The 27,228-nt window shown below is 37.1% G+C and overlaps 1 protein-coding gene across 1 annotated transcript in view; it reads right to left on the bottom strand.

Moving 5' to 3' along the window:
- HSD17B2 (hydroxysteroid 17-beta dehydrogenase 2) overlaps nt 1–16,914 on the bottom strand; it is a 97,101-nt gene extending 80,187 nt beyond the window's left edge. Inside the window, exon 1 of the mRNA XM_074209751.1 lies at nt 16,448–16,914. Coding sequence (XP_074065852.1) covers nt 16,448–16,757 — 310 coding nt within the window. The 5' untranslated portion in view covers nt 16,758–16,914. The remainder of the gene's footprint in view (nt 1–16,447) is intronic.
- Nucleotides 16,915–27,228: the final 10,314 nt, after the last annotated feature.

Here is a 27,228-nt window from a genome sequence, read left to right as displayed (position 1 = left end):
AACAAATAATAATAAAATATAAAAAAATCCATTTTCAGTTAAATTAATCAAAGTTTTATCTATAGCCATATAGCTATAGCATATATAAATCACTATTGATTGGAGAAATGCAAATTAAGACAATTTTTAGATATTTTCTCACATCTATCAAATTGACTAATAGGACAGAAAAGGACAATGACAAGGTTGGAGGTAATGTAGGAAAATTGAGACACTAATGTGTTGTTGAAAGAGTTGTGAACTGATTTAATCATTATGAAGAGTAAGTTGGAACTATGTCCAAATATTTGTAGTAGCTCTTTCCTGATGGCAAAGAATTGTAAATTGAAGAAGTAGGAAGGAGTTTAAAAAACAATTGGAAAAACTGGGAAAAGAAACTCAAGAGAAATTAACATCATGCAAGAAGAAAACAAATCATTGGAAAAAAAAATTGGACAAATACAAAATGAGAATAACTCTCTCAGATCTTCAATTGGGAAAATGCAAAAAGAAAATGATTATCTCAGATCCTGAATTGGGCAAATGCAAAAAGAAAATGATTCTCTCAAAACTACATTTGGGCAAATAAAAAAGTCTTTCAAAAATAGAATGGACTGACTGGAAAAGAAGGTGCAAAAAATAAAGGAAGAAAAATCTCCTCTAAGAAAAAGAATGGAATTGTCAGAAACTAATGACTTCATGTGACAAGACTGTGTTAAACAAAACCAAAAGATTGAAAAAATAGAAAAAAATGTACAATACTTCATCAGCGTAAAGACTGACCTCGAGAATCGATCAAGAAGGAAGAATCTGAGAATTATTGGCCTTCCTGAAAACATTGAAGAGGAAAAAAAAGCCTAGACTTAATATTAAAGGATTTAGTGATGGAAAATTGCCCTGATATTATAGAACCAGAGGGCAAAATAGTTATTGAAAGAATAAATTGGGGCGGAGCCAAGATGGTGACAAGAAGGGATAGAGTCTTAGGCGCTCTCTGATAAAACTTAGAAACTAAGGACTCTAACTAAACTTTTTTTTTTTAGGTTTTTGCAAGGCAAACGGGGTTAAGTGGCTTGCCAAAGGCCACACAGCTAGGTAATTATTAAGTGTCTGAGACTGGATTTGAACCCAAGTACTCCTGACACCAGGGCCGGTGCTTTATCCACTGCCACCTAGCTGCCCCCTAACTAAACTTTTGAGAGACAAAACCCACAAAGGGATCTGGCGAGGCAGTTCTCCTACTGAAGGTAACCTGGAAAAGAGCAGAAAGGCTCTGCTCCCCGGGTTGAAGGGGTGGCCCACCAGAGGGGTGGCCCGCCAGAGTGAAAGAACTTCAGCCTCCCAGAGGCATCCCCAGGGTGCTGGGAGCCGCAGCTAACAGCAGCGGGGGAGTCTCCTGAGCTGCACCCTGGGGAGCACCGGGCACAAAGTGGGGGAACAGCAGGGGACCTCTGCCTGAGCAAGCCCTTGGAGCCCAGCCTTCAGGGCACACAGAGAGCAGCTTAGTCTTTCCCCAGCCCAGATCCAGGAAAAGAAGCAGGCGGAGCCCATAAGAAGGTGCCTCCAGGGCATGAGCCCATTGAGCAGAGGGAGGGGAGAGAGAGAGAGAGAGAGAGAGAGAGAGAGAGAGAGAGAGAGAGAGACTGCAGAACTCTGTCCTCTACCTCTGGAACAGGACTCTGGGATTCTGACCACATTCAGATCCTGGTAGCAGTCTAGGCCCCCCCCCCCCATAGAACAACAGCAACTCCCCCCACCTCAGCCCCGTGGCAGAGAGGGGGCGCTTATGGTCATTCACAGACCAGGAGGGAGGACAGAGCCTCATACACTGAGACCCTTGTGGGAGTGTCCCAAAAGCTCAGGAAGCACCCCAAAACCAGGCCCAGGCTGGGAAAATGAGCAAGCAGAGAAACAAAAGGAAGACCATTGAGAAATATTTTGCATATGAGCCCAAGAAGGATCAAAATACTCAGTCTGAAGAAGAGGAAGCACAAGCTCCTGCATCTAAAGACTCCAAGAAAAACAGAAATTGGGCTCAGGCTATGACAGAGCTCAAAAAAGACTTTGAAAATCAAATGAGGGAGTTGGAAGAAAAACTGGGAAAAGAAAGGAGAGAGATGGAGGAAAAACATGAAAATGAAGTCAGCAGCTTAGTCAAGGAAATCCAAAAAAATGCTGAAGAAAATAGCATGCTAAAAACCAGCTTAGGTCAAATGGATAAAACAGTTCAAAAAGTTATTGAGGAGAAGAATGCTTTAAAAAAAAAGCAAAATTGGCCAGATGGAAAAAGAGATAAGAAAACTCTCTGAGGAAAACAAATCCTTCAGACAAAGAATAGAATTCAGGGAGATTGATGAATTTACCAGAAATCAGGAATCAATACTTCAAAACCAAAAGAATGAAAAATTAGAAGAAAATGTGAAATATCTCATTGAAAAAACAACTGATATGGAAAACAGACTTAAGAAAGATAATTTAAAAAAATTATTGGAATACCTGCAAGTCATGATCAGGAAAAGAGCCTTGACATCATTTTCAAAGAATTACTACAGGAAAATTGCCCTGATATTCTAGAAGCAGAGGGCAAAATAGAAATAGAGAGACTCCACCAATCCCCCCCAACAAAGAGATCCCAAAAAACCAACCCTTAGGAATATTATAGCCAAGTTCCAGAACTCCCAAGTCAAAGAGAAAAATATTACAAGCAGCCAGAAGGACACAGTTCAAATATCATGGAGCTGCAGTCAGGATCACACAGGACTTAGCAGCAACTACAGTGGAAGCTTGTAGGGCTTGGAATATAATATACCAGAAGGCGAAAGAGCTTAGCATGCAGCCAAGAATGAACTACCCAGGAAGGATGAATGTCCTCTTCCAGGGAAGAAGATGGACTTTCAATGAACCAGAGGAATTTCAAATGTTCCTTTTGGAATGGCCGGAGCTGAACAGAAGGTTTGATCTTCAGATACAGGACTCAGGTGAAGCATGGAGATTGGAGGAGAGGGGGGAAATATGAGGGACTTAATGATGACAAACTGCATGTATTCCTGCATAGAAAAATGGCACTGATAATACTCATATGAACCTTCTTAGTTAATAGAGCAGGTAGAGGGAGCTTTTTAGTTGAAGCACAGGAGAAAGCTGAATTCGAAGATAAAATATGGTATAAAAATGGAGTCAATAGAAAAAAAGGGAAATGTAATGGGAGAAAGAAAAAGGAGAGGAGGAATAGGCCAAGACATTTCATGTAATAAGATTATTTTTATTACAATGAGCTATTGCAATGATATAGAAGGGGGGGAGGCAAGGGGGAATTAGGGAATCTTTGCTCTCATCAGAGGTGGCTAGGAGAGGAAACAGCATATATACTCAATGGGGTATAGACATCTGGAGTAAGAAGGAGAGGGGAGCAGGGGGAAGGGGTGGGGATGTGAATAAAGAAAGAGAGGATGGACCATGGGGGGAGAGTGGTCAGATATAACACATTTTCTTTTTTACTTCTTGCAAGGGGCTGGGATTGGAAGGCCTGTCCAGGACCATAGGGCCAGGTGGATTCTGGGCCTAAGGGGTGGTATGGGGGCTCAGGGCTTCTTGGCCCCAGGACCAGGGATCTGTCTGCTGTGCCACTCATCAACCCTACAGCAGAGTCAGAGTGAAAGGAGAGAGAAAATATAGTACATGGTAGTGGAGAAATAAGAAAGGAGGGAGTTGCGATCGGCAATGGCAATGGTGCAAAAATATGGAAGTAACTTTTGTGATGGACTTACCATAAAGAATGCCATCCACCCATGACAGAGTTGTTGGTGTTGGAACACAGACTGAAGCACAATTTTTATTATTATTATTTGGGGGAGGGTTCAGGGCAAATGGGGCTGGGTGTCCTGCCTGTGGCCACATAGCAGGGTGATTTTTGGGTGTCTGAGGCCGGATTTGGACCCGGGTGCTCCTGGATCAAGGGCCAATGCTCTGTCTGCCACCCAGCCACCCTTACTATTATTACTATTTTATTTTATTTTGGGTCTTTTTTTTCTTCTTTTTGGTTTTTGCAGGGCAGTGGGGATCAGGTGGCTTGCATGTCATACAGCTGGGTGATTGTTGGGTCTACGAGGCTGGATGTGGGCTCCAGGGCTGGTGCTTTGTTCATTGCACCACCTGGCCATACCTACAATTATTACTATTATTTTTTTAATTTTAATTTTTTCTCTCCCCTTTACTTTATCGCCCAAGCAAGTCTATATTCATGGGAGGAGGGGTATTTTGTTTACTCTTAAACAAGAATATTTTATTAATGTAAAAAAATTTGTACAAAATGAGAATAAAAAAAATTAAAAATTAAAAAAAAAAGAATACATCAATCCCCTCCAGAAAAAGATTCTAAAATGAAAACACCAATGAATGTTGTGGCCAAATTCCAGGACTATCAGATAAAAGAAATAATCCTACAAGGAGCCAGAAAGAAAAAAAAATTAAATATCAAGGAGCCACAGTAAGGATTACACAGGACCTGGCCACAGCAACATTAAGGGATCAAAGGGTCTTGAATGAGATATTCCAAAGAGCAAGGGAGCTGGGAATGCAGCCAAAAATCTACTACACAGCAAAGATGAGCCTTCTCTTCCAGGGAAAAAGATGGATATTTAATGAAATGGAAGACCTCAAAGATTTCATAATGAAAAGACCAGAGCTAAACAGAAAATTTGGACATCAAACAAGAGGCTCAAGAGACGTGAAAAGGTAAAAACAAAAACTGCTATACAATAAGATGAAACTGGCTATATACCCACTTGGGAGAAAGAGTCTCCTAACTCTTGAGAACTGTAGCTCTATTAGAGAGAAAATACATAGCCAGAAGTGATAGACATTCATACCTTTTCTTTGATTCAGATAAAATGATTTAAAAGCAATACCTCCTTAAAAAGGGGGGGCAATAAGGAGAAGAGAGGTTGCAGGGAGACTGAATAGGGTAAATCTCATTACATCAAGAGGTACAAAAGATCTATTGTAATTGAGGTGAGGAAGGGAGGAGGTGAAAACCACCTGAATCTTCATCTCATCAGACTTGGCTTAAAGTTAACTTAAACACACTTAAGTTAAGAAACTTATCTTACATTTCAAGCAATAAAAGGGGAAAAGGGGAGGGGAGACTGGGAGGGGGAGAAAAGGGGGAACTAACAGAAGGAAGGGAAGAAGGGGAAAAGGGAAAGGGGATAAAAGTGGAGGGGGGTCAATTTAAGAGGGCAAACACACTGAAGGCAGTGGTATTCAGAAACAAAATACTGGGGAAGATGGATAAAGGGAAAAAAGAGGAAAAATACAAACAGAAGGAAGATAGCATGGAGGGCAATAAAGAGATAGTAATTATAACTTTGAATGTAAATGGGATGAACTCTCCTTTAAAAAGAAAGCAGATAGCAGACTGGATTAAAAACCAGAATCCTACAATATGCTGCTTTAAAGAAACTCATTGGAAGCAGAGAGATACATATAGAGTTAAGGTAAAAGGTTGGAGCAAAATATATTTTGCTTCAGCTGAAGTGAAAAAAAGCAAGGGTAGCAATCCTTATCTTAGACAAGGCAGCTGCAAAAATAGATAGTGTTAAAAGAGATAAGGAAGGAAACTATATCCTCCTAAAAGGTACCATAGACAAAAAAGTAATTTCAATACTAAATATGTATGCACCCAATGGGACAGCAACCAGATTCTTAGAGGAGAAGTTGAAAGACAGCAAAGACAAAGACAGCAAAACTCTACTAGTGGGAGACCTCAACCTCCTGCTCTCAGATTTAGATAATTAGATAAATCTAATCATAAAATAAACAAGAAGGAAGTTAAGGAGGTAAATAGATTATTAGAAAACCTAGATATGATAAAACTATTGAGGAAACTGAATGAGGATAGAACGGAATATGCTTTTTTTTCTGCAGTACTTGGCACTTACACATGTATTGATCCTGTATTATGGCATAAAAACCTAATGATCAATTGCAGAAAGGCAGAAATAGTGAATACATCTTTCTCAGATCACAATGTAACTCAAACCATATGCAATACTTGGCCAGGGAGATATAGACACAGAAAAAATTGGAAATTAAATAACCTCATTTTAAAGAATAAGTGTATTAAGTGTAAAGTAATAAGTGTATTAAGCAACAAATTATAGAAATTATAGAAAAGAATTATAGAAAGAATTAATTATTTCATCCTAGATAATGACAATAATGAAACAAAATACCAAAACCTATGGGATACACTCAAGGTAGTTGTCAGAGGATATTTATAACTTTAAATTCTTACATGAATAAATTAGAGAAGGAAGAAATCAATGAACTAAATATGCAACTAAAAAATTAGAGAAGAAACAAAGAAAAAAACCCCAATTAAATACCAAATTAGAAATTCTAAAAATTAAAGGAGAAATTAATAAAATCAAAAGCAAGAAAACTATTGAACTAATAAATAAAACCAAGAGCTGGTTTTATGGAAGGCCAATAAAATTGATAAACCTCTGGTCACTTTCATTAAAAAAAAAGAAGAAAACCAAATTATTAGTATTATAAATGAAAAAGATGAACTCACCACCAATGAGGAGGAAATTAAAGTAATAATTTGGAATTATTTTGCCCAACTCTATGCCAATAAATTTGACAATCTAAGTGAAATGGACAAATATTTACAAAAATATAAATTGCCAGATTAAATGAAGAGGAAATTAAAAACCTAAATAACCCTATCTCAGAAAAAGAAATTCAACAAGCCATTATTGAATTCCCTAATAAAAAATCTCCAGGCCCAGATGGATTCACAAGTTAATTCTATCAAACATTTAAGGAACAATTGGTTCCAATTCTACATAAACTCTTTGGAAAAATAGGTGAAGATGGAACTCTACCTAACTCTTTCTATGACATCAATATGGATCTGATACCTAAACCAGGAAGAGTTAAAATAGAGAAAGAAAATTATAGACCTATTTCCCTGATGAATATAAATACAAAAGTCTTAAATAAAATAAAATAAAAATAAAAAATAAAAATAAATAAAAATAAAATCTTAGCAAAATGATTACAACAAGTTATCACTAGGATAATACATTATGATCAAGTAGGATTTATCTCAGGAATGCAGGGCTGGTTCAATATTAGGAAAATTATTAGTATAATTAATTACATCAATAACATACCTATCAGAAATCATATCATCATATCAATAGAAGCTGAAAAACCTTTGATAAAAATACATCACCCATTCCTACTAAAACACAAGACAGTGTAGGAATAAAGGGTTTGTTCCTTAGAATGATAAGCAGTAAATATATGAAACCATCAACAAGCATTATATGCAATGGAGATAGGCTAGAAGCATTCCCAATAAGATCAGGGGTGAAACAAGGATGTCCATTATCACCACTACTATTCAATATCATTTTAGAAATGCCAGCTTCAGCAATTAGAGAAGAAAAAGAAATTGAAGGAATTAGAATAGGGAAGGACGAGACAAAACTGTCCCCCTTTTCAGATGACATGATGGTATACCTAGAGAATCCCAAGAAGTAATCTAAAAAACTACTAGAAATAATTAGCAACTTTAGCAAAGTAGCAGGATATAAAATAAATCCTTAGAAATCCTCAACATTTCTATATGTGACTAGCAAGATACAGCAGAAAGAGCTAGAAGGAGAAATCCCATTCAAAGTACCCTCAGACAAAATAAAATACCTGCCAAGGCAGACCCAAGAAACTTTTGAAAACAATTACAAAACTATTCTCATACAAATAAAATCAGATTTAAATACCTGGGCAAACATCAACTGTACATGGATAAGTTGAGATAATAATAATAATAATAATAATAATAATAATAATAATAATAATAATGACAATTCTATCAAAACTAAACTACTTGTTTAGTGCCCTACCAACCAAAATTCCAAAAAATTACTTTAAATGAGTTAGAGAAAGTTGTAATTGAATTTATATGGAGAAATAAAAAGTCAAGAATTTCCAGGGATTCAATGAAAAAAAATGCAAAAGAAGGTGTCTTAGCCTTACCAGATCTAAAATTATATTATAAAGCATTAGTCCTCAAAACTGTCTGGTATTGTCTAAGAAATAGAGTCCCAGATCAGTGGAATAAACTAGGTGCAATAGCAGGAAATGATTATAGTAATCTGCTGTTTGATAAACCCAAAGATTTCAGCTATTGGGATAAAACTCTCTCTTTGATAAAAAACTGTTGGGAAAATTATAAGTTAGCATGGAAGAAACTTAGATTATACCAACACCTCACACCCTATACCAAGATAAGATCCAAATGGATACAGGATTTAGAGATAAAAAAATATAAGCAAACTAGAAGATCAAGGAGTAATTTACCTATCAGATCTATGGAAAGGGAAACAGTTTATGACCAAGGAAGAGATAGATAACCTCATTCAAAACAAACTAGATAATTTTGACTACATTAAATTAAAAAGCTTTTGCACAGACTAAACCACTGTAACCAAGATCAAAAGAAATGTAGTAAATTGGGAAACAATTTTTGCAACTAGTATTTCTGACAAAGGACTCATTTCTAAAATATACAGAGAACTGAGTCAAATTTTCAAAAACACAAGCCATTCCCCCAATTGACAAATGGTCAAAGGATATGGAAAGGCAATTTACAGCTGAGGAAATCAAAGCAATCCATAGGCATATGAAAAAATTTCTCCAAATCATTACTTATTAGAGAAATGCAAATTAAAGCATCTCTGAGATACTACCTCACACCTCTCAGACTTGTCAATATGTCCAGAAAGGACAATGATCAATGTTGGAAGGATGTGGGAAATCTGGGACACTAATACATTGTTGGTGGAGCTGTGAACTCATCCAACCCTTCCAGAGAGCAATTTGGGATTATTCCCAAAGGGCAACAAAAATGTGCATACCCTTTGACCCAGCAATACCACTACTAGGTCTATATCCTGAGGAGATGATAAAAAGGGTAAAAACATAACTTCTACAAAAATATTTATAGCAGCCCTATTTGTGGTAGCAAAAAAAAATGGAAATTAAGTGAATGTCCTTCAACTGGATAATGGCTTAACAAACTGTGGTATATGTAACATTATTGGAACACTATGGAACACTATTGTTCTATTAGAAACCAGGAGAGATGGGGGAAGCCTGGAGAGATTTGCATGAACTGATGCTGAGCAAGATAAGCAGAATCAGAAAGACATTGTACACCCTAACAGCAACCTGGGAGTGATCATCAACCCTGATGGACTTGCTCATTCCTTCAGTGCAACAACCAGGGACAATTTTAGCTATCTGCAAAGGAGAATACCATTTATATCCAGAAAAAGAATTATGGACTTTGAACAAAGACCAAAGACTATTATTACCATCAAATTGGTGGGGGGAAGCATTATATTATAATGTAATTTTACTATCTCATACTTTATATTTCTTCCTTAAGGATATGATTTCTCTGTTATCACGTTCAACTCAGATCAATGTATAACATGGAACCAATGTAAACACTAACAGAATGCCTTCTGTGGGGGTGGGGGGAGGGAAGCAAGAATGGGGGGAAAGTTGTAAACCTTAAATAAAATCTTTCTTAAAAAAAAAGAAAAGAAAATGCAAGTCTAAAGAAACCAATGTGGAAGCTATGAGTAAAATCAAAGAAGTGAGTAGAATACCTGCTCTTGATAAATGGCATAATGATAATAGGTGACTGAAAGACATAAGTTCTATTCAATTATCCCCTTGCTACTATTTTCTTTGCTATGCAAAATTATTCTTACATTGGGATCAATTAAATTAAAATGATTTAAAAGCACCCCTCTTGAAATTCAAGATTTAAAAAAAAATAATAATTAGGATACCTTGATGACCACAATGTATTTAAGTAATGGAGCCTGGATGAGTGCCTTATACCCAACACCACTTAAGGAATTGACAAATAAATATGATTGCTAAGATAATATCAGTACTAGGTAAAAGATCCTGGAGAAAGAGAAAGATGCCATTAGATTAGAAAAGGTAAAATTCCTCAATGTTCATAAAAGGGAAAATAATCTGAAATAGATCAATTAAATTGATTTCTATTTCTAGCAAAATCCTAGAAAGAGTGGTCTATGAACTTTTAGGAAGAAAATTTATGAGCCATGATGATTGCAACATTCTGCTCAGGAGTTTTTGGGGATGGAGCCAAGATGGCAGAGTAAAGGCAAGGACTCACCTGAACTCTCCCACAAACTAGTCCAAATACCCTTAAATAAATGAATCTAACCAAATTCTAAAATGGCAGAACCCACAAAAAGACTGATCAAAACAATTTTCCAGCCCAAGGAAACTTGTATGATCCCCTGGAAGAGTCTATTACACGGGGGTTAGAAGGGACCCACAGCACACAGCCCAGGCCTTTCTGGAGCAAAATGACTCTGCCATTCTGTAACAGCCGTGGGTGGCTGGGAGCACCTGGGTTCAGCAATGGTAGTGGTTTCTAGAACTCTCAATCCAAGGATTGCCAAAGACAACTTGGAAGGTCGGCAGAAAACTCTGCCACACCAGAGTGAGAGCTGAACCAAGTCCAGGAGCAGGTCTGGCGAGCCAGCAGCAGGGAGCCACCTGAGCTGTTTCCAGAACACTCAGCCCACAAGCAGTAAAGGGGTCAGGGGGAGGTTGCTTTGTTATCCCTAAGGCAGGACTTTGTGACTTTGCCCATACTCATATCTAGGCCACTGTCTGGGCCATACTCTCAGGAAAAGGAGCAGAAGCACAACACAACTCACTGCCTACAGCAGAGCAGGCACCCTTCTCATGGTTCCAGGGCAGAAAGGAGAACTTGTGGTCACCTCCAGACAGAGTACAGACCAGGAGAGCAGTAATATCCTCTCCTAAGATCTTAGAGGAATTGAGAACTTGCAAGTCCCTGGGGATATCCCTGAAAACAGCTGCAAAACCCTCAAAAGCTTGGGGTAGTCCCTCCTCCATCCTGAAAGTAGAGCTCCATCTTAACAAAGAGTTAAAAATCAAGGCATAGAATGGGGAATTGAGCAAACTACATGAGAAAAAAATCCAACCATAGACAATTATTTTGATCCTATGGAAGATTAAAATAAACTCAGAACAGGGCGGCTAGGTGGCACAGTGGATAGAGCACCAGCCTTGGTGTCAGGAGTACCTGAGTTCAAAAAGCTCACTCCCTGTATTTCACCTCCTCTCACTTCCACTCCACTGCAAAAGCTTTTTCTTGTCTCTTTTTATTGAAATAACTTACTCCATTCAAGGGAAAGGAGAAATTGAATGGAGTAAGTTATTTCAATAAAAGAGACAAGAAGCTTTACTTTCATCAGAAGTGCCTCAGAGAGAGAATAACATACACACTCATTTGGGTATAGAAATCTGTCTTACCCTAGAGGAAAATAGGAGAGAGAGGGATGGGAGAAAGGAGATGAGGGAGGGGAGGGAGGAGGTTGTAGGTGATAGAAGAGAGGGAAGATCATGGGAGAGGGTAGTCAGATGCAATACACTTTGGAGGAGGGACAGAGTGAAAGGAGAGAGAAAATAAAATAAATGGGAGTTGGGGAAATAGGATGGAGGGAAATACAACCAACAATAGTAACTATGGGAAAAAATATTGAAGCAATTTCTCTGATGGATTTATGATAAATAATGCTATTCATCCCCAAAACTGATAGTTTCTGAATACAAACTAAAACATACTTTTCTCTCCCTTTATTTTTTTGAAGTTTTTTTCTTTTATAACCTATTACAGTAATGTTTTCATGGTTACACGGGGGGCAGTGGGGAGGGAGGAAGGAAGAGAATTTGGAACTCAAAGTTTTGGAAGTAAATGTTGAAACTTGCCTTTGCATGTAGCTGGAGTGGGGGGAATTTAAAAATAAAATGCACTTTAAAAAAAAATCTGCTCAGACCAGATTCATCTTATCTCCTTTTTCAATAGGTTGCTAGAGCCTGGTAAAATCAGGGGGATACTATGATATTGTCACTGTACCTAGATTTTTAGCAAATTGATTTGTGAATTAAAAAAATAAGGAATAGATGATAGTCCGGGTTTGTGGTTTTAGAACTGATTGAATTATCAAACCTAAAGAATAGAGCCATACCAACTTAGAGGGAGACCTTTAGGGCAATTAGCAATCTGACCTTGGTCCTTTGCTAGTTGATATTTTATCTATGATTTTGAAGAAGGAATAAATGATATACTTGACAAACTTTAAAATTACATGAAGTAGGGAAAGACAACTAACAGCAAGTGATAGGATTAAAATCTATAAATATCACAAAAGATTAGAAAAAATGGGCTGAATCTAAAAGGACAAAATTTAATATGAAGTTCCATACTTGGGTTGCAAAAATTACCTTATCAAGTACAAGTTAGAGAAGGATATAATTTTACAATTAGTGTGAAAAGATCTGATGTTATCAGACTGTAGGGTCAGTATGCTTTGATAATGTGATTTGATAACCAAAATAAAAGTTAATGTCATTTTAGATTGTGTTAAGAGAAACATGCTGCCCTTAACAAGAGAGGTGATTGTTCCACTCTGTTTTGTCCCAGTTAGACCAAGTCAGAAGCACGGTGTTCAGTTCTGGCTGCCACATTTAAAAAGGACAATGACAAATTGAAAAGAACCTAAGATTGGAAGTCATTTGATACAAAAATCAGTTGAGAGTATTCAGATGTTTAGTCTGTAGAAATGAGGCTTGCAGGTGGTGAGGTGCATGTCATGATATTTATATAAAATCAAGTAATAGAAAAACAGCTACAGTAGCCTTGTTCTGCTTGAACTCAGAGGAGAAAACTAAGAACAATGGAGGGAAGTTGAAAAGAGTCATATTAGGATTGAAAAGAAAAAACTTCCTAACAATTAATAATTGTACAAAAATGGAATGAGTTACAGGAGTTAATGGGTTCCTTCTCACTTGGAAAATGCAGGAAGTGGCTTGATGTCAATCAAGGGTGTCTTGGGCTATTTAAACACAGTTGGACCACATATTTTCTAAGGTCTCTTTTAGCTCTGAGATTCTGGGATTTGATGAAACCACAGTGCCAATAAGACTATCTTCTAATCAGTCATAAAAAAATATCTAGTATTAATTATTTGGTAAAAAAAATTGGGGGGAAACTAGAGAAAACTGTCTGGTAGAAAATAGACATAGATCATTATCTTGCACTACTCAAGATAAGTCAATATGGTTACATGGCCCAGTATAAAGAGAGACATTAAAAGAAAATTTGAAGAACATGGAATATACTACTTATCAGACATCAACAAGTGAAAAATTTATGAATAAACAAAAGATAGAGTAGAGTAAGGTATAAAATGAATAATTTTGATTACATTAAATTAAAAAGATTTTGTCCAAATAAACCAATGTAGTCAAGACCAAAGGAAAGTAGAAAATTGGGGTGATTTCTAGATAGATAACAGTCTCATATATCAAATAAACAGAGAACTTATCAAATCTATAAGAAGATGAATTATTCCCCATTTGATAAATGATAAAAGGTGAAGAAATCAAAACAGTTTGTAGTCATATGAAAAAATGTTCTAAAACATTGATTAGAGAATTGGCAATTAAAACAACCTTGAGATATCGTTTTCCACATATCATATTGACTAAAATGATTGAAGGGGAAAGTAACAAATGTTGGAGAGGAAGCAGGAAAATTGACACACTAATTCACTGTTGGTGAAACTAGGCATGGATCCAACAATTCTGGAGAGCAAAATGGAATTACACTAAAAGAGTTAAACTGCCCATGTCCCTTGAACTAGCAATATCACCACTATGCCTATTTCTTAAGATGATTTGGGGAAAAAAGGAAGAGAATCTGTTTTCTCTTTTGTGGTAGCAAAGACCTGGAAATTGTAGGAATAGTTACACAAGATGTGGTATATGAGTATGATGGAAAACTACTGTACTATATGAAATGATGAAACTCTAAGATCTTGGAAAAACATGGATAGATTTATATGAAATAATGAAGAGTAAAATGAGCAGAACCAAGAGAAGATCGTACACAGTAACAACAATATTGTTTTAAAACAATTTGGGGGGCAGCTAGTTAGCACCCTGAATAGAACACCGGTCCTGGAGTCAGGAGGTCTTGAGTTAAAAATCTGACCTGAGACATTTGATAATTACTAGCTGTGTGATTTTGGGCAAGTCACTTAATCCCATTGCCCCCACCAAAAAAAAAAAAAGCCAAACTCAAAAGGAACAACTTTGGGTAACTAGATCATTTTGACTACTACAAATACTCAAATTAACTACAAAGGGTATTTGAAGGAAGATGCTATCTACATACAGAGAAATATCTGAAAAATTGAAGTATTTCTAGATGGTTTTAAATGTATATATATATATATATATATATATATATTTGTAGACATGTATAGACAAAGTTATACATATTTGTGTCTAATGGCAGCACTTTCTAGGCTAGAGAATGGGAAGAAAGAAAAAAGGACAAAAAGAAAGTTATGTGATAATTTGATTATATGCATAAAAGGAATAGCAAATAGCATACAATAAATTTGCAGTTTCATGTACAATCGTCTTTTTTTCTACTCTACTCTGTTATGAAAATTCTTGTTTTATTCCTTAAATTAAGAATAAAATAAATAAAATTTTTTTAAATAAATAAGATATACAAACCATTGACCAGATACCTGGTTTGACTGGGCACTAAAATGAAGGATACCATTTCTCTAAAACAGGCAAGTTTTAAGTAATTTCACTGTTGCTTAAAAAGTATCAATTGGACTCCAATATACTACTCTAATCTATTTGCAGAGTAGTGCAGTTAAAAATTTGTTGTTTGGACTTGGGTTCAAATCATACTTACTCTTTTCATAACATTGAGCAAATAACATCTTCTGTTCCTCAGTTTCCTCATTTTTAAAATGAGATGATTGGACAAGATAACTTCTATGGTCCTTTCTAGCTCTGTATTTACAAATCTATGATATGATTTAAGATTCATTTCCTGGAACATCTTAATTGCTAAATTCACAACTATTTTTTGGTTTAATACTGGTATTTATTTGGTTCAAAAGTATAGTCTCTAGGAATTGATTTGAGTGAGCAGCAGTGAGGCATGTCAGAGACCTAATTGCATTATTTGTCTTCAAAACCTCTTTTATTTTTAAGCATTTGGGGGAAAAGTGAAAGGTTTAGATCAAAAGTTGAATTATTGTACTTGGGGAGACAGTTTTAAACCTTATTTTCTACTGAAGTTTGAGCCTTTGAGATCATTATTCCCATTCTGCCCAAGTATATACAACACACAAATATCCAGCTGAAAAGTGGGGGAAAAATCAGTCAGGTAACATTAATTCCATAGGAACTCACACATTCATAGATTTTTTTAAAAAATCAGCTGAATTTTTCTCTTTGAGGGGAACATTGAGTTTGATGCGAGCCTCATTCAAGCTTATTTTTTACTGTGTCTGCTAGGATTTCATAATTGGATTAAAATAAAAGTAACTCCAGTGTAAACCAGTTAATTGTCAAAGGTCCCTAAACTTCCTCTATCTTAATCCCATTCTTTTCTTGCCTGGTTTATTGATGACCTATAAGAAGAAAAACCTAAGCTGTTGCTGATGTGGTTACCTTTTGCTAAATAGGGTGATCCTAAGTAGTGGTAATCCTAATTAAGGTACTATCCAGGCTCAAATTTACAACCAAACCAACCAGTTTTACAACTCAAAGGAATTTAATCTGGCCCCAGAATTGCAGCTGAAAAGCACAAAAGAATGAAAAAACTGGTAACCCTACTCTAACAAGTAATATACACTATTTTCATTCAAACCAATAAAAAAGTTTTTCAATAGTTCAAGGATGAAGTAAAATAAAAAATCCTAAGAAAAAGGAAGGAGTTAATTCATTGGAAATGAATAAATTTGAAAACTTCCAGTGGAATCAGATATCTTCAATAGTTATAAGAAATAGCCCAGTACTCGAGTGGGACTGTAAACATTTGGAAGTATTCAGAAATTGCTCATATCTCAAACATGATGAAAATACATCAATAAAGAATGAATCATATCCATAACCAGAGGGATATCTGTAGATTTTGTGGGTAGAATAAAGGCGGTAAAGGATTGCAAACATTGTCATATATTCACAAAAGACAGACAGTGGATTCATAACACACAAATATACTCACACTTATAATACATGCACACCAATTTGCCCAAAATAGCAAGGGACAGCTCCATAAGGAAAAACATTCTAAGCAAAATTTGAATTTGATTTATATCAAGATTCTTCTTTGTTTTATATGAAAAATGACCTAACTTCTATGCCTCAGTTTCTTCAAAAGATAAATGAAGATTTCAGAATAGATAGCCTCTAAAATCTATTCTCAATGTTAATCTCAATCTAAACTCTATCTGGTTTTGTACTCAGACAGAATTACCTTGGTTGTCTCCCCCCTTACCTGTGATCAACACAGCTCTCCCATCCACAGGTAACATTTCTTGACTTGTTGAATAAGCCAAAGAGATGCAACATGCCAAGGAGAACAGAATCCAACCCCAGAAGATCGATAAACTGGAAAAGCAATAGGCTCCCCAAAGGCAGAGCAGAGCCGAGTGACAGAATACCACTGGGGAGCTTACAGTTCTGTTCTGGCTCTTCTTGAATTTGTGCAGAGCTGTTCCTCCTAACACCAAAGTAACACCCATAAGGAGTAGTAGCCTGACTTCCCAAGAGAAAGGAGTCATCCTTAAATCCTGGAAGTCATACATGTCTCTGTGTGTACAGAAACTTCACACACCTAAGGCAGACTGGGCAATGTGAACAGAGGTGAAGGCAGAGAAAAAAAAGCACACCTTGAATGGGCATGGCCTGAGCCAAATCACAAAGGGGCATGTTTCAAGTGGGTTATCTAAACTTCTGTCTACTGGGATACAAAGGCCAGGGTACTTCCTCTTCCCTTACTCTGCTCCTTCTAGCTCCACCTTTGGAGGGATAACCCTTGCTGGATAATGATTGACAGAGTCAGCCCTAAACAGTAACAAGCCCTAACCCAGGAAGGAATAAGGCTAATACATTTTCCATCATAGTCTTATAGACTATGAAGTCTCATTCTGTAAGATACCTTGGCAAGCCTCTATTGCCTCCCTCATTTTACAAAAAAAGAAACTGAGGTCTGGATAGAAGAAGGGGGTCACCCAAGATGTCATGAGTCAAAAGTGACAGAGTCAGGATTCAAATATGGGTATTTAACCACAAATAGACAGAGAACAAGACTAATACTTGTACTAACTACATTTAGATGGCATTTTAAAGTCTATAAAGTTCTTTACATAATCTTATTTCACTTAAGCCTCCTAATAGTCCTGTGAGCTGAATACTCTGCACTCTTTTAAAAGTAAGAAAAATGATTCCTAAAGGTGAATTGTTCATGCTGTATAGATAATAAAGGTAAGACTTGAAATTAAGTGTTCGTGACTTAAAGTTCAATAGTCTTTCTACCATTTGAGTTTGGGTGTAACCATTTCACTATATAACAAAGCTTCCTTCCTTAGCCATGCTCCACTTTTGGACAACAAGTAGACAAACAAATATAAATCCTATTAATAATAAGTTCTTCCACTTGAAAGTCATTTTAAAGTTTTTGAGTTGCTTTCAGAGATATGATCTTATTTAATTCTCACAACAAGTCTCTGAAGTAACAAAAGCATTATTTCTCCGATTTTATAGATGAGGAAACTAAGGATCAGGGTGAAGAAGCAACTTGCCTGTAGTCATAATGTTGGCAAGTAGCTGAGAGGGAATCAGAATCCAGATATTCTGGTTTCAACTCTAGTGTTTTTCCCACTACCCCAAATTGTCCATCTTTCAAAGTTCCATACTCCTTTAATGACATCTGACACATAGGATGGAAGAAATTCTTTCCCAAGACTCCAGGAAAGCAGGACCTCATAGTACCATAGACATCACATCCTCCTGTTTTTTCTTTTGACATGGCATCATTTTATGTAGATTTTAAGAAGTCAGAAAAGCCTCCCATAGCCTTTCCTGGAATTGATTTATTAATCTATTTATTAATTTAATATTTTCATTAAATTAAAATTAAAAAAATTAATTTAATAGCTATGTCGTTCATTAACCAAAGAGAATTAAGATGGAACTTCATGGGATAGCTCAGTCATTCTTCTATAATCCATTAAAAAGGAACATTCCAGAAAAGGAAAATTCTGCCTAAATGAGGAACAAGAAACAAGTCTGAACAAGCATGGATTACTAAATGCTAATATTTCTTTTGTCTTCCAGTTTCTATAACACACAAAAAGAACTGGCTTTGGAATTAAAGTACCTAGTTCTGCCACTTTTTAGACTGTATGATCTTAAGCAAGCAACAATGTCACTGAGTCTCAGTTTTTTCATCTAGAAAAAGAGGGAGTTAGATTCATACCTCTAAGTTCCCAACTAGCTCTAAATCTCTGATCTGATAATCATTCTTATCATTTATATATATGTATATATACACACACAGGCACAGACACACACACACACACACACACACACACATTTTTTAAAGCAAATCAGAGACAAGAGGAAGAGACACCTCTACCTGGGGAACATCTAGTTCTCCACCTCCCTCCAGGAGCCTAAGTTGGCTATGGTCTCTGTTCCATTGCCACTGACCTCTTCCATCCTACTTTGACATCTCTTCAGATATGTTGCCCCTGTTCTTAACATTGCTTCTTCTGTGGCTCACTGCCTCAGCTGACTCCACCAGGAATGAGGAAAAGAGGAGGGTCAATCATATGATCTCCACTCTTGGCAGTTTGCACTTTTCATCTATCGAAATTTCCACTATGGGGGTGTCCTGCTATTGGATCAGTAGGTCCTCATAGCAGTTCACTGAAACCTTCAAGTGGTCTTGGAGAAACACAATCTCCATTACCTAGAACCCTTGCAGTGATTGGTGAGGGTTGAACAGTGAATACCCTACCCCAAGAACAGCTTCAGACCCAAAAACCATGACCTCACCTGGAGAAGGCAGTGAATCTGACCCCTGGAATTCAGCCCATTGAGCTGGCTGAAGACTGCGCCAGTCCTGCAGAATGACTATGGTACTGATTCTAGTCCTGTTGTCAAATATCCTAGTAACTTTCAGTGTTTGAATATCCATTTCACATCAGAGGAAAACTGCTTATAGAAGAATCATCACTACAGTTATGATCTATGCAGGGGAAGGTGAGAAGGACACCTGGTGTTCAACAGGATCCTGTGGGGCCTTGTGTCTTGAAGCATGAACAATTTTCCCAATGTTGACACTAAAAATCTGTGCCATTACTGGACTTGATCCTAAATGACATGCAGAAGAAGCAGTACAAGAAGCATTGACAAGCTCCCCCCCATACTCCTGGAAAGATTGACCAGTTCAACTTCCCTAGTTTTGTCCTAAGGGACAGGTGGCCTGAAACTACAGCCCACTCTATATAAAGAACCCAGGCTCATGATCCTTCTGATCAACCAAATTGACTCCCCCTGCCCCAAGGAAGGACTCAGTCATCCTGACTCCCCAACCATGGATCTCTAGAGAATCCAGGTTTCCTAGCCCTAACTCTAATCTGAATTTGGGTGCATGGAAAGGAAATCAAAGAGATTTAGAGATGAAAAGGGTTTTAGACCCTGAAAAAGGAAGTCTGGAAAGGACTCTTAGAAAGACCATATACTTGAATTTTTACATTCTTAATTTCACCTAGCTAAGATATAATAGAACCTGGTTCTCAGATTGGTGTTCTCTTCCTGATCTGGAATCTGAAGGCATAGATCTATCCTCAACCTCCCAGATGCTTAAACCCCTTTCATGAGTCCACTGCCTTGCTCATATATTCAGAGTAATAGGCAACTAAGCTTATCCCTCTTGCTCCCTCCTTCTCCTAATAGTCTTAGATTAATAAAACCTAAGTAATAAAGCCTCCAAAAAAAGCAAATCTCTTTCTATACTCCAAAAAAAAGCTCAGATTCTTTAGTGACTGTTTCAATTTAGAACCATGAGTGAACATATTCATATGCCATATGGTCCACAGATCAAGAGTGATCAAATTTAGATGTATGAAATATATTTTAGTCATAGTTTCCACACCATATTAGTGTTTTGTTGTCACTCCATGCCTAGCAACTTTCTGTATAGACACCCAGGGACCCATGCCCCCCCCAGGAGACTAGGAAGAATTCACCTCTCCTATTCCCACTTCTATAATTCATCCATCCCTCTCCTCAGAATCTTCCCAACTTTTACTTTCTTCTCTTCCTTGGAAGTGAAATGTGCAAAAGCAAGACTCCTTATTAAATAATTATGACCATATTTCCAGGTGGAAAGGACCATGGTACATGCAGTATTTCATGAGGGGGACTTTCAACAGAGAAGCATGAGATCTGAGATCTCAAACATGTCAGGACCATCAAAGCCAACCCTTTCATTTTGTAACTATGGAAAATTGAGAGCCAGAGAGTATTAAGTGTATAGCCCTTATGTTGCACAGGTAAACAAAGAGCTAAAATTTTTAAAATTATCTTTTTATTGATGTTTTATTTTATTTAATATCACATTTATTATAATGTTTTATTTTTCCAAAAACATGTTATAAAAGTTTTTTAATGTTCATCCATATGCCTATGTATATTTTTAAGTTACAAAATTTCCTTCTACCTTTCCCATCCACTTCCCTCAGTGGTAAAGTTGGGTTAATATTGTACATACACATTTGTGTTAAACATTCTTACAGATTAGTCATTTTCAGTATGAGGAATTAGGATTAAGAGAAAGAAATACATAAGAGACTCTGAAGGTGTTTTTTTTTGTTGTTGTTGTTGTTTTGTTTTTCTTCCTCTGGGTGGGGATAGCATTGTCCATAGTCAATCTAATAGGGTTGCCTTAGCTCTCTGGACTGCTGAGAGCAGCTACATTCATCAGAGTTGATCATCTCACAATGTTGTTGTTAATGTATACATTGTTTTCTTGGTTCTGTTCCTCTTGCTCAGCATCAGATCCTATAATTCATTCTATGCTTCTCTAGAGTCTGACCATTTATGGTTTCTTATAGAATAATAGTATTCCATAATATTTATGAACCATAACTTGTTTAACCATTTCCCAACTGATGGGCATCCTCTCAATTTCCAATTCTTTGCCACTAAAAAAAGAGCTGCTATGAATATTTTGAAACAGATGGGACTTTTCCCATTTTTTATGATTTCTTCTGGATACAGGCCTAGAATTGGAAAGTGTTGGGCCAAAGGGTAAGAACAATTTATTGCTCTTTGGACATAGTTTCATATTGCTCCCAGTCACATCTGTTTGTGAATATATCCTTCCTCCCTTTCCTACCCAGGTAGCCATCCCTTATAATTATTTTTTAAAGCAGAAGAAAAAACACTTCAGCAAAATTACCCAACCCATTGACCATGCCTGACAATTAATGTAATAGTCTATAGCCCTATTCTTCTGCCCCTGCTTTGAGGGGATGTGCATTTTCATTATACAGAAAGCATTTTCGTGGGATAATTTTCATTCCTTTCACTCACATTTTTGTTGTCATTATTTCCTTCTGTTCTGCTTACTTCATGCTGAATCAGTTCATATAAGTTTTCCCAAAATTATCTGAATTCTTCATTTTTTCTATTTCTCATAGCATGACAACATTCCATTATATTTATATACCATTATTTGTTTAATCATTTCCCAAAATGTAAGTATATTTTTCTAGTTATTTGATATTACAAAAATTATTACATTGAATATTTTTTTGCAAGGCAATAGGGTTAAGTGGCTTGCCCAAGGCCACACAGACAGGTAATTATTAAGTGTCTGAGGCCAGATCTGAACTCAGGTACTCCTGGCTCCAAGACCAGTACTCCATCCATTGTGTTACCTAGCCAGCCCATTACATTCAATATTTTTGCTGTATATAGGATCAGCCTTCAGGTTTTTTTTCCTTGTGGTTTTTACTTAGCAGGTCAAAAAGTATAAAAAAGTCTTAGTCATTTTCATATTAATTCCATTATGCTTCCAGAAGGGTTAAACAAAATTCATAATTCCAAAAATAGCATAATAGTGTTCCTGTCATCCAGCAGTCTCTCTGACATTGACTATTTCTATCTTATGTTATCTTTGCCAGTTTTCAGAAATTAGGTGAAACTAGGAACAGTATTTGAACTTAGGACCTGTGACTTCAAATTCAATACTTCAAATTTTCCCTCTGTTATATGTTTCCTCAAAAGTAGAATAATATCATGTCACCAAAGAAATGCAAATTCAATTGCAAGAACACAGAGGGAGTCAAAAATCAATTTCTATTTCTAATGCAGATGTGTATTCTTCTACAAATAGTCAGGACCGTGGACAGTGGTAGCAGGCAATCAACTCAAAAACTTGCCCACTACTGCTATGTCACCCTCCCTGGTCTTAGCCATCTAGTAATATGATTGATTCAGTCTACACCTCCTGCTCATCTCCTTTTCTTTCCCTCCTAGCAATGTTCTGCCAACCCAAAGCCTCTATCCAAGGAGCATTACTGTGGCAAAGTTTAACTAGATTAAATAAGCTACTGATAAAATGTAAGTCTCGGGGCAGTTAGGTGGCACAGTGAATAGAGCACTGGCCCCTGGACTCAGGAGGACCTGAGTTCAGATCTGACCTCAGACACTTACTAAGTACCTAGCTGTGTGACCTTGGACAAGTCGCTTAACCCCATTGTCTTGCAAAAAAAACTAAAAAAAAATGTAAGTATCAAACACAGGTGTTACAAAACCAGCAGCCATTTTAGTTCCCTTTTACCCTTACCCCAGAAAAGGCAGGGAGGATTTCTCTAACAAGCAGAGTGAAAGAAGCAGAATGGTTCCCTTTGGGTGCAGGGAAAGGGGCTGTTTAGTCAGTCATGAAAGTCAGTTATCAGGTATAAGCTGGACTTCTTATTCATTGCTTGGATGACTGTGAAAACTTAATCTTGCCCCTATTGGCTTTCTGCAATGCTTGTTCCTTGATTCATCCTGATAGGAACTCCTTTGCCCTAAAGCAACCATTACTTCTCTTGACACTTGCCTTAAACTGGAATTGAAAGTTTCCCCAGCTGCCACAGAGACAGGATAAAACATAAAGAATTTTCCCATTGCTACCATGTCTTCAAGTCTTTCTTTCTCTCTGATCTCCATCAAGAAAATCCACATACTTATTTTTCAAAACTGTTTGAAATTAGAAACTTTCATTTTTCTTTTAATCCTGATATATAATAAGAGCTAAATAAATGCTTGTATGTTGATTGAGTGATCATATTCACTTCAGAAGAATATTAATCTAATCAAATTTCATTCCAAGGGTGTGTCAATAATGGCTTTCTTCTGCTGTCTCACTCAAAGTAGAAAAATGTAGCCACACCTCTTGTGCATAGTACTTTTGCACATATGGAAATACCGTCACTTTTGAAGTCTAAAAGACAATGTTTGTCAAATACTGAAAAATACCAAGTTAGGAAATTTTCCAATTTTGCCAATTAAACATACTTTTGTGGTTCATATATACCCTACATATACAGGTATTTAATACATATGAAAGCTCAAACAAAATTTTTATTATTTGTGAGCTCATTTAATGTTTAGCTCCTCAAAACAAAAAAAAATCATTGTTCCCATTCTACTATTAATTTTAGTAAAAGATAGGAAAAGGTAACTCTAGTTGCCTCTTCTCAATAGAGGCAGTTCTGAGGGAGGCATTCCTAAGGCTGAGAAATCCCCTCAAAGACATTAGATTGAAGGGGAAGCCTGGAGCACAAAAACCTATCATTTCTAACCACTCTCCTCCAGATGGTTAGTCTTAAATAGGAATACACAAGCTATTTACAGAATAAGACAAGACCTTGACATTCTAGCTCACTTGAGGGCTATTTGAATCCTAGGTTCATATATTTAGAACTTGAAGGGATTTATGAAGTCAATGAGGATAATCCCATCATTTAACATATTAGGAAATTAGACCCACAGGGGTCTAGTGACATGCCCAAAGTCATATAGTTACTAAATGTCTGAGATAGGATTTAATCCAGTTTTTCCATCTGTGAACTTCTCTTTTCAGATACTCTGATCCCCCAATTCAATTCATAATGGGTCAAACACTTGCCTGAGAAACTAAATGAAATATCAATTCACTTAGCTACCAGGTCATCACTTACCCAGGCTAGAAGAATAGATATGTTTGGTACTGACTATCTAAACCCTACAGAATCCACATAGTTGCTTTCTTTGCTGATCATCATCTATCTACCTATGGATTAGCAAATAAAATCATTAGCCTAATTTTCCTTACCCATTTTAATGTTTACAACATAGAGAGTAAGTTGAGGTACTAAGAGACAAACTGAACTCAAATCTCCCTCTCTATCCAGAATACCATGCTCACTAAAAATATTGCAGAACAGGTGCCAATCTGTATTGGTCAAGGAAGTTCCATTAGGAGAACCCTAAACCAGTGAAATCACAAACCTGGTTAAAAAAACTTAAATGCTTTTAATTTTGATGATAATTTATAAATGGTTTTATATTAATATCTAGGTCAAATACTACTTCTAGTCTCTGTGAATGGAAAAAATAAAATATATTACAACCAGCTGACTTTAAAAACAACAATATACAGAAAAAGCACTGGCCTTGAAGACAGAAAGTTTAGATTCTAGTTCAAGGTTTATTACTAATTTGTTACAAGATCTTGGGCAAGTCATTTCGCTATACTGAATCTCAACCTTCTCTCCTATAAAATAACAAATTGAACTTCCCCCTTTCAGCTCATTGATTTTATAATTCCCTGCAACTATTAAGTTCTGTGATCTTCAAAGCATCTTTTTTCAAAAGTCAAGTAAAAATATTTTTGTATTGGTAATATCTCTATGGAGAATCATGTAGATGATTACATGAGTTTTCAAGCTACTTATATCCCTGCTTAAAAAATTTTTAATCAAAATAAACAAAGATTGGCAAAATTAATGATAATATTGCTTGTTAATCATAAGTAACACTAGGCCATATATTGGACCTATCATATGATATTCTAATTTTAAGGTACTTCAATGTATCCATATCTATTCAGAATAATAGTTCATGAGACCCCAATAATGTATTTGCTTTTACTAATCTACCAGATGACACATTAAATTCAAAGTAACATATCAGAACAAGAAAAGAAGCAGTAGGTCTTCCGGCCAAGATGGCGGAGAGAAGACAGGCACAGTTCTAAAGTCTCCTGATCTCTTCTCTATCTATCACATGAAATACACCTCTTAAAAGAAATCTGAAAAAGGAAACCCAGAAAGAAAAGCCAGGAGAGGAAAATCTACCTCAGGATTTGTCTCCTGCAGCAGCCTTGGCTGAGTACCGGCAGGCGAGGCTGGGCTCCGAGGGAAGATCAGCCCGGGATCAGCCATATTAACAGCTGAATTGGAACTGGGAGTCTGAGGGCCCGAGAGCCAGACCTGCTGAATCAGCGGTGGGACTGTACAAAGGGGGCTTGGGTCTGTGGGGAAGCAGAGGCGCTGGTGTTGGTGCTGTCCCCCTGGAGCTTAGGGAAGGGGCTGCGGGGAGAGGTCTGGTGCAGGACAGCTGAGGACACCATCCCTGGCCTCCTCAGGTCTGAGAAACTCTGAGTCCACGCCTCCATTGCACTGAGGCCTCCTCCAAAACAAACAATTGCAAACTACTTCTGCCTCAGGCCCAGGTGTGTGAGCAGAAGAACCAGCCCAGCTGAGGAATGACCTCAGGCCAAGGTAAAGCCAACCATTGATTGAAGGCAAAAGAATTCAGTAGTTCCAACTCCTCCCTTACAGCAAAGGGAGAAGGCCTCTCAACACAGGTCACAGACACTCCAGAAAGGGCAACCAGGACCTCCTACTGGCCAGCCAGAGAAACAGTACTCAGTAAAGCATTTAGCAATCCCAAGCCCAGGTGAACCAGTCCCCTCCCAACTCAAGGTCTTAGCATGATGAAGAAGGGTCAGCGGAAAGGTGGATCCATAGAAAAATTCCTGGAAGGGAAAGACCCCAACTCAGAGAGACCTGGAACCTCTCAGGAGAATACAATCTGGTCTCCAGCACAGAAAGACTTCCTTGAAGAAATAAGGAAGGAGCTTAAAAATTTGGGAGAGACAATTAATACCTTGCAACAAGAAAACAAAACCTTAGAAAGTACAATTGGACAAACACAAAAAGAGAATAAATCTCTCAGATCCTCAAATGAGCAAATACAAAAAGAAATTAATTCTCTCAAAACCTCAATTGGTCAAATGGAAAGCTCTTTCAAAAGTAGAATTGACCAATTGGAAAAGGAGTTGCAAAAGGTTAATGAAGAAAATTCCTCCCCCCAAAAAAGAATGGAGTCTACAGAAACTAATGACTCCATGAGACAGCAAGAGTCAGTTAAACAACATCAAAAAATAGAAAAAATAGAAGCAAATGTGAAATACCTCATCAACAAAACCACTGACCTCGAGAATAGATCGAGGAGGGGCAACCTGAAAATTATAGGACTTCCTGAAAACATTGAAGAGAAAAAAAGCCTGGACTTAATATTACAGGATCTAGTGATGGAAAACTGCCCTGACATCATGGAATCGGAGGGCAAAGTAGTAATTGAAAGAGTACATAGATCCCCACCAGAAAAAGAAACTAAAATGAAAACACCAAGGAATGTTGTGGCCAAACTCCAGAACTATAAGATAAGAGAGAAAATCCTGCAAACAGCCAGAAAGAAACAATTTAAATATCAAGGAGCCACAGTAAGGATCACGAAGGTCCTGGCTGCATCAACTTTAAGGGATCGAACGACCTGGAACGAGATATTTCGAAGAGCACGGGAGCTTGGAATGCAGCCAAGACTCTACTTTCCTGCAAAGCTGAGCCTTCTCTTCCAGGGTAAAAGATAGACATTTAACGCAATGGAAGAATTCCAAAAATTTCTGATGAAAAGACCAGAGCTAAACAGAAAATTTGGACATCAAACAGGAGGGTCAAGAGACACATGAAAAGGTTGAAAAGGGGGGGGGGGGCGGTAAAAGGAAAAAAATTCAATCCAGTAAGTTGAAACTGGCCATATCCCAGTATAGGGTGGGGGGGAAGAGACTCTCATAAATCCTGAGAAATGTAACTCTAACAGAAAGAATATACCTAGCCAGAAATGATGGACATCCATGACCTATCCATGAGACTGCTATCTAATGGG

Source organism: Macrotis lagotis, chromosome 1 (genome assembly GCF_037893015.1).
Source record: "Macrotis lagotis isolate mMagLag1 chromosome 1, bilby.v1.9.chrom.fasta, whole genome shotgun sequence".
Classification (NCBI taxonomy): domain Eukaryota; kingdom Metazoa; phylum Chordata; class Mammalia; order Peramelemorphia; family Peramelidae; genus Macrotis; species Macrotis lagotis.
The sequence above is the reverse complement of the archived record's forward strand: the minus strand, read 5'-3'. Positions and strand labels throughout refer to the sequence as shown.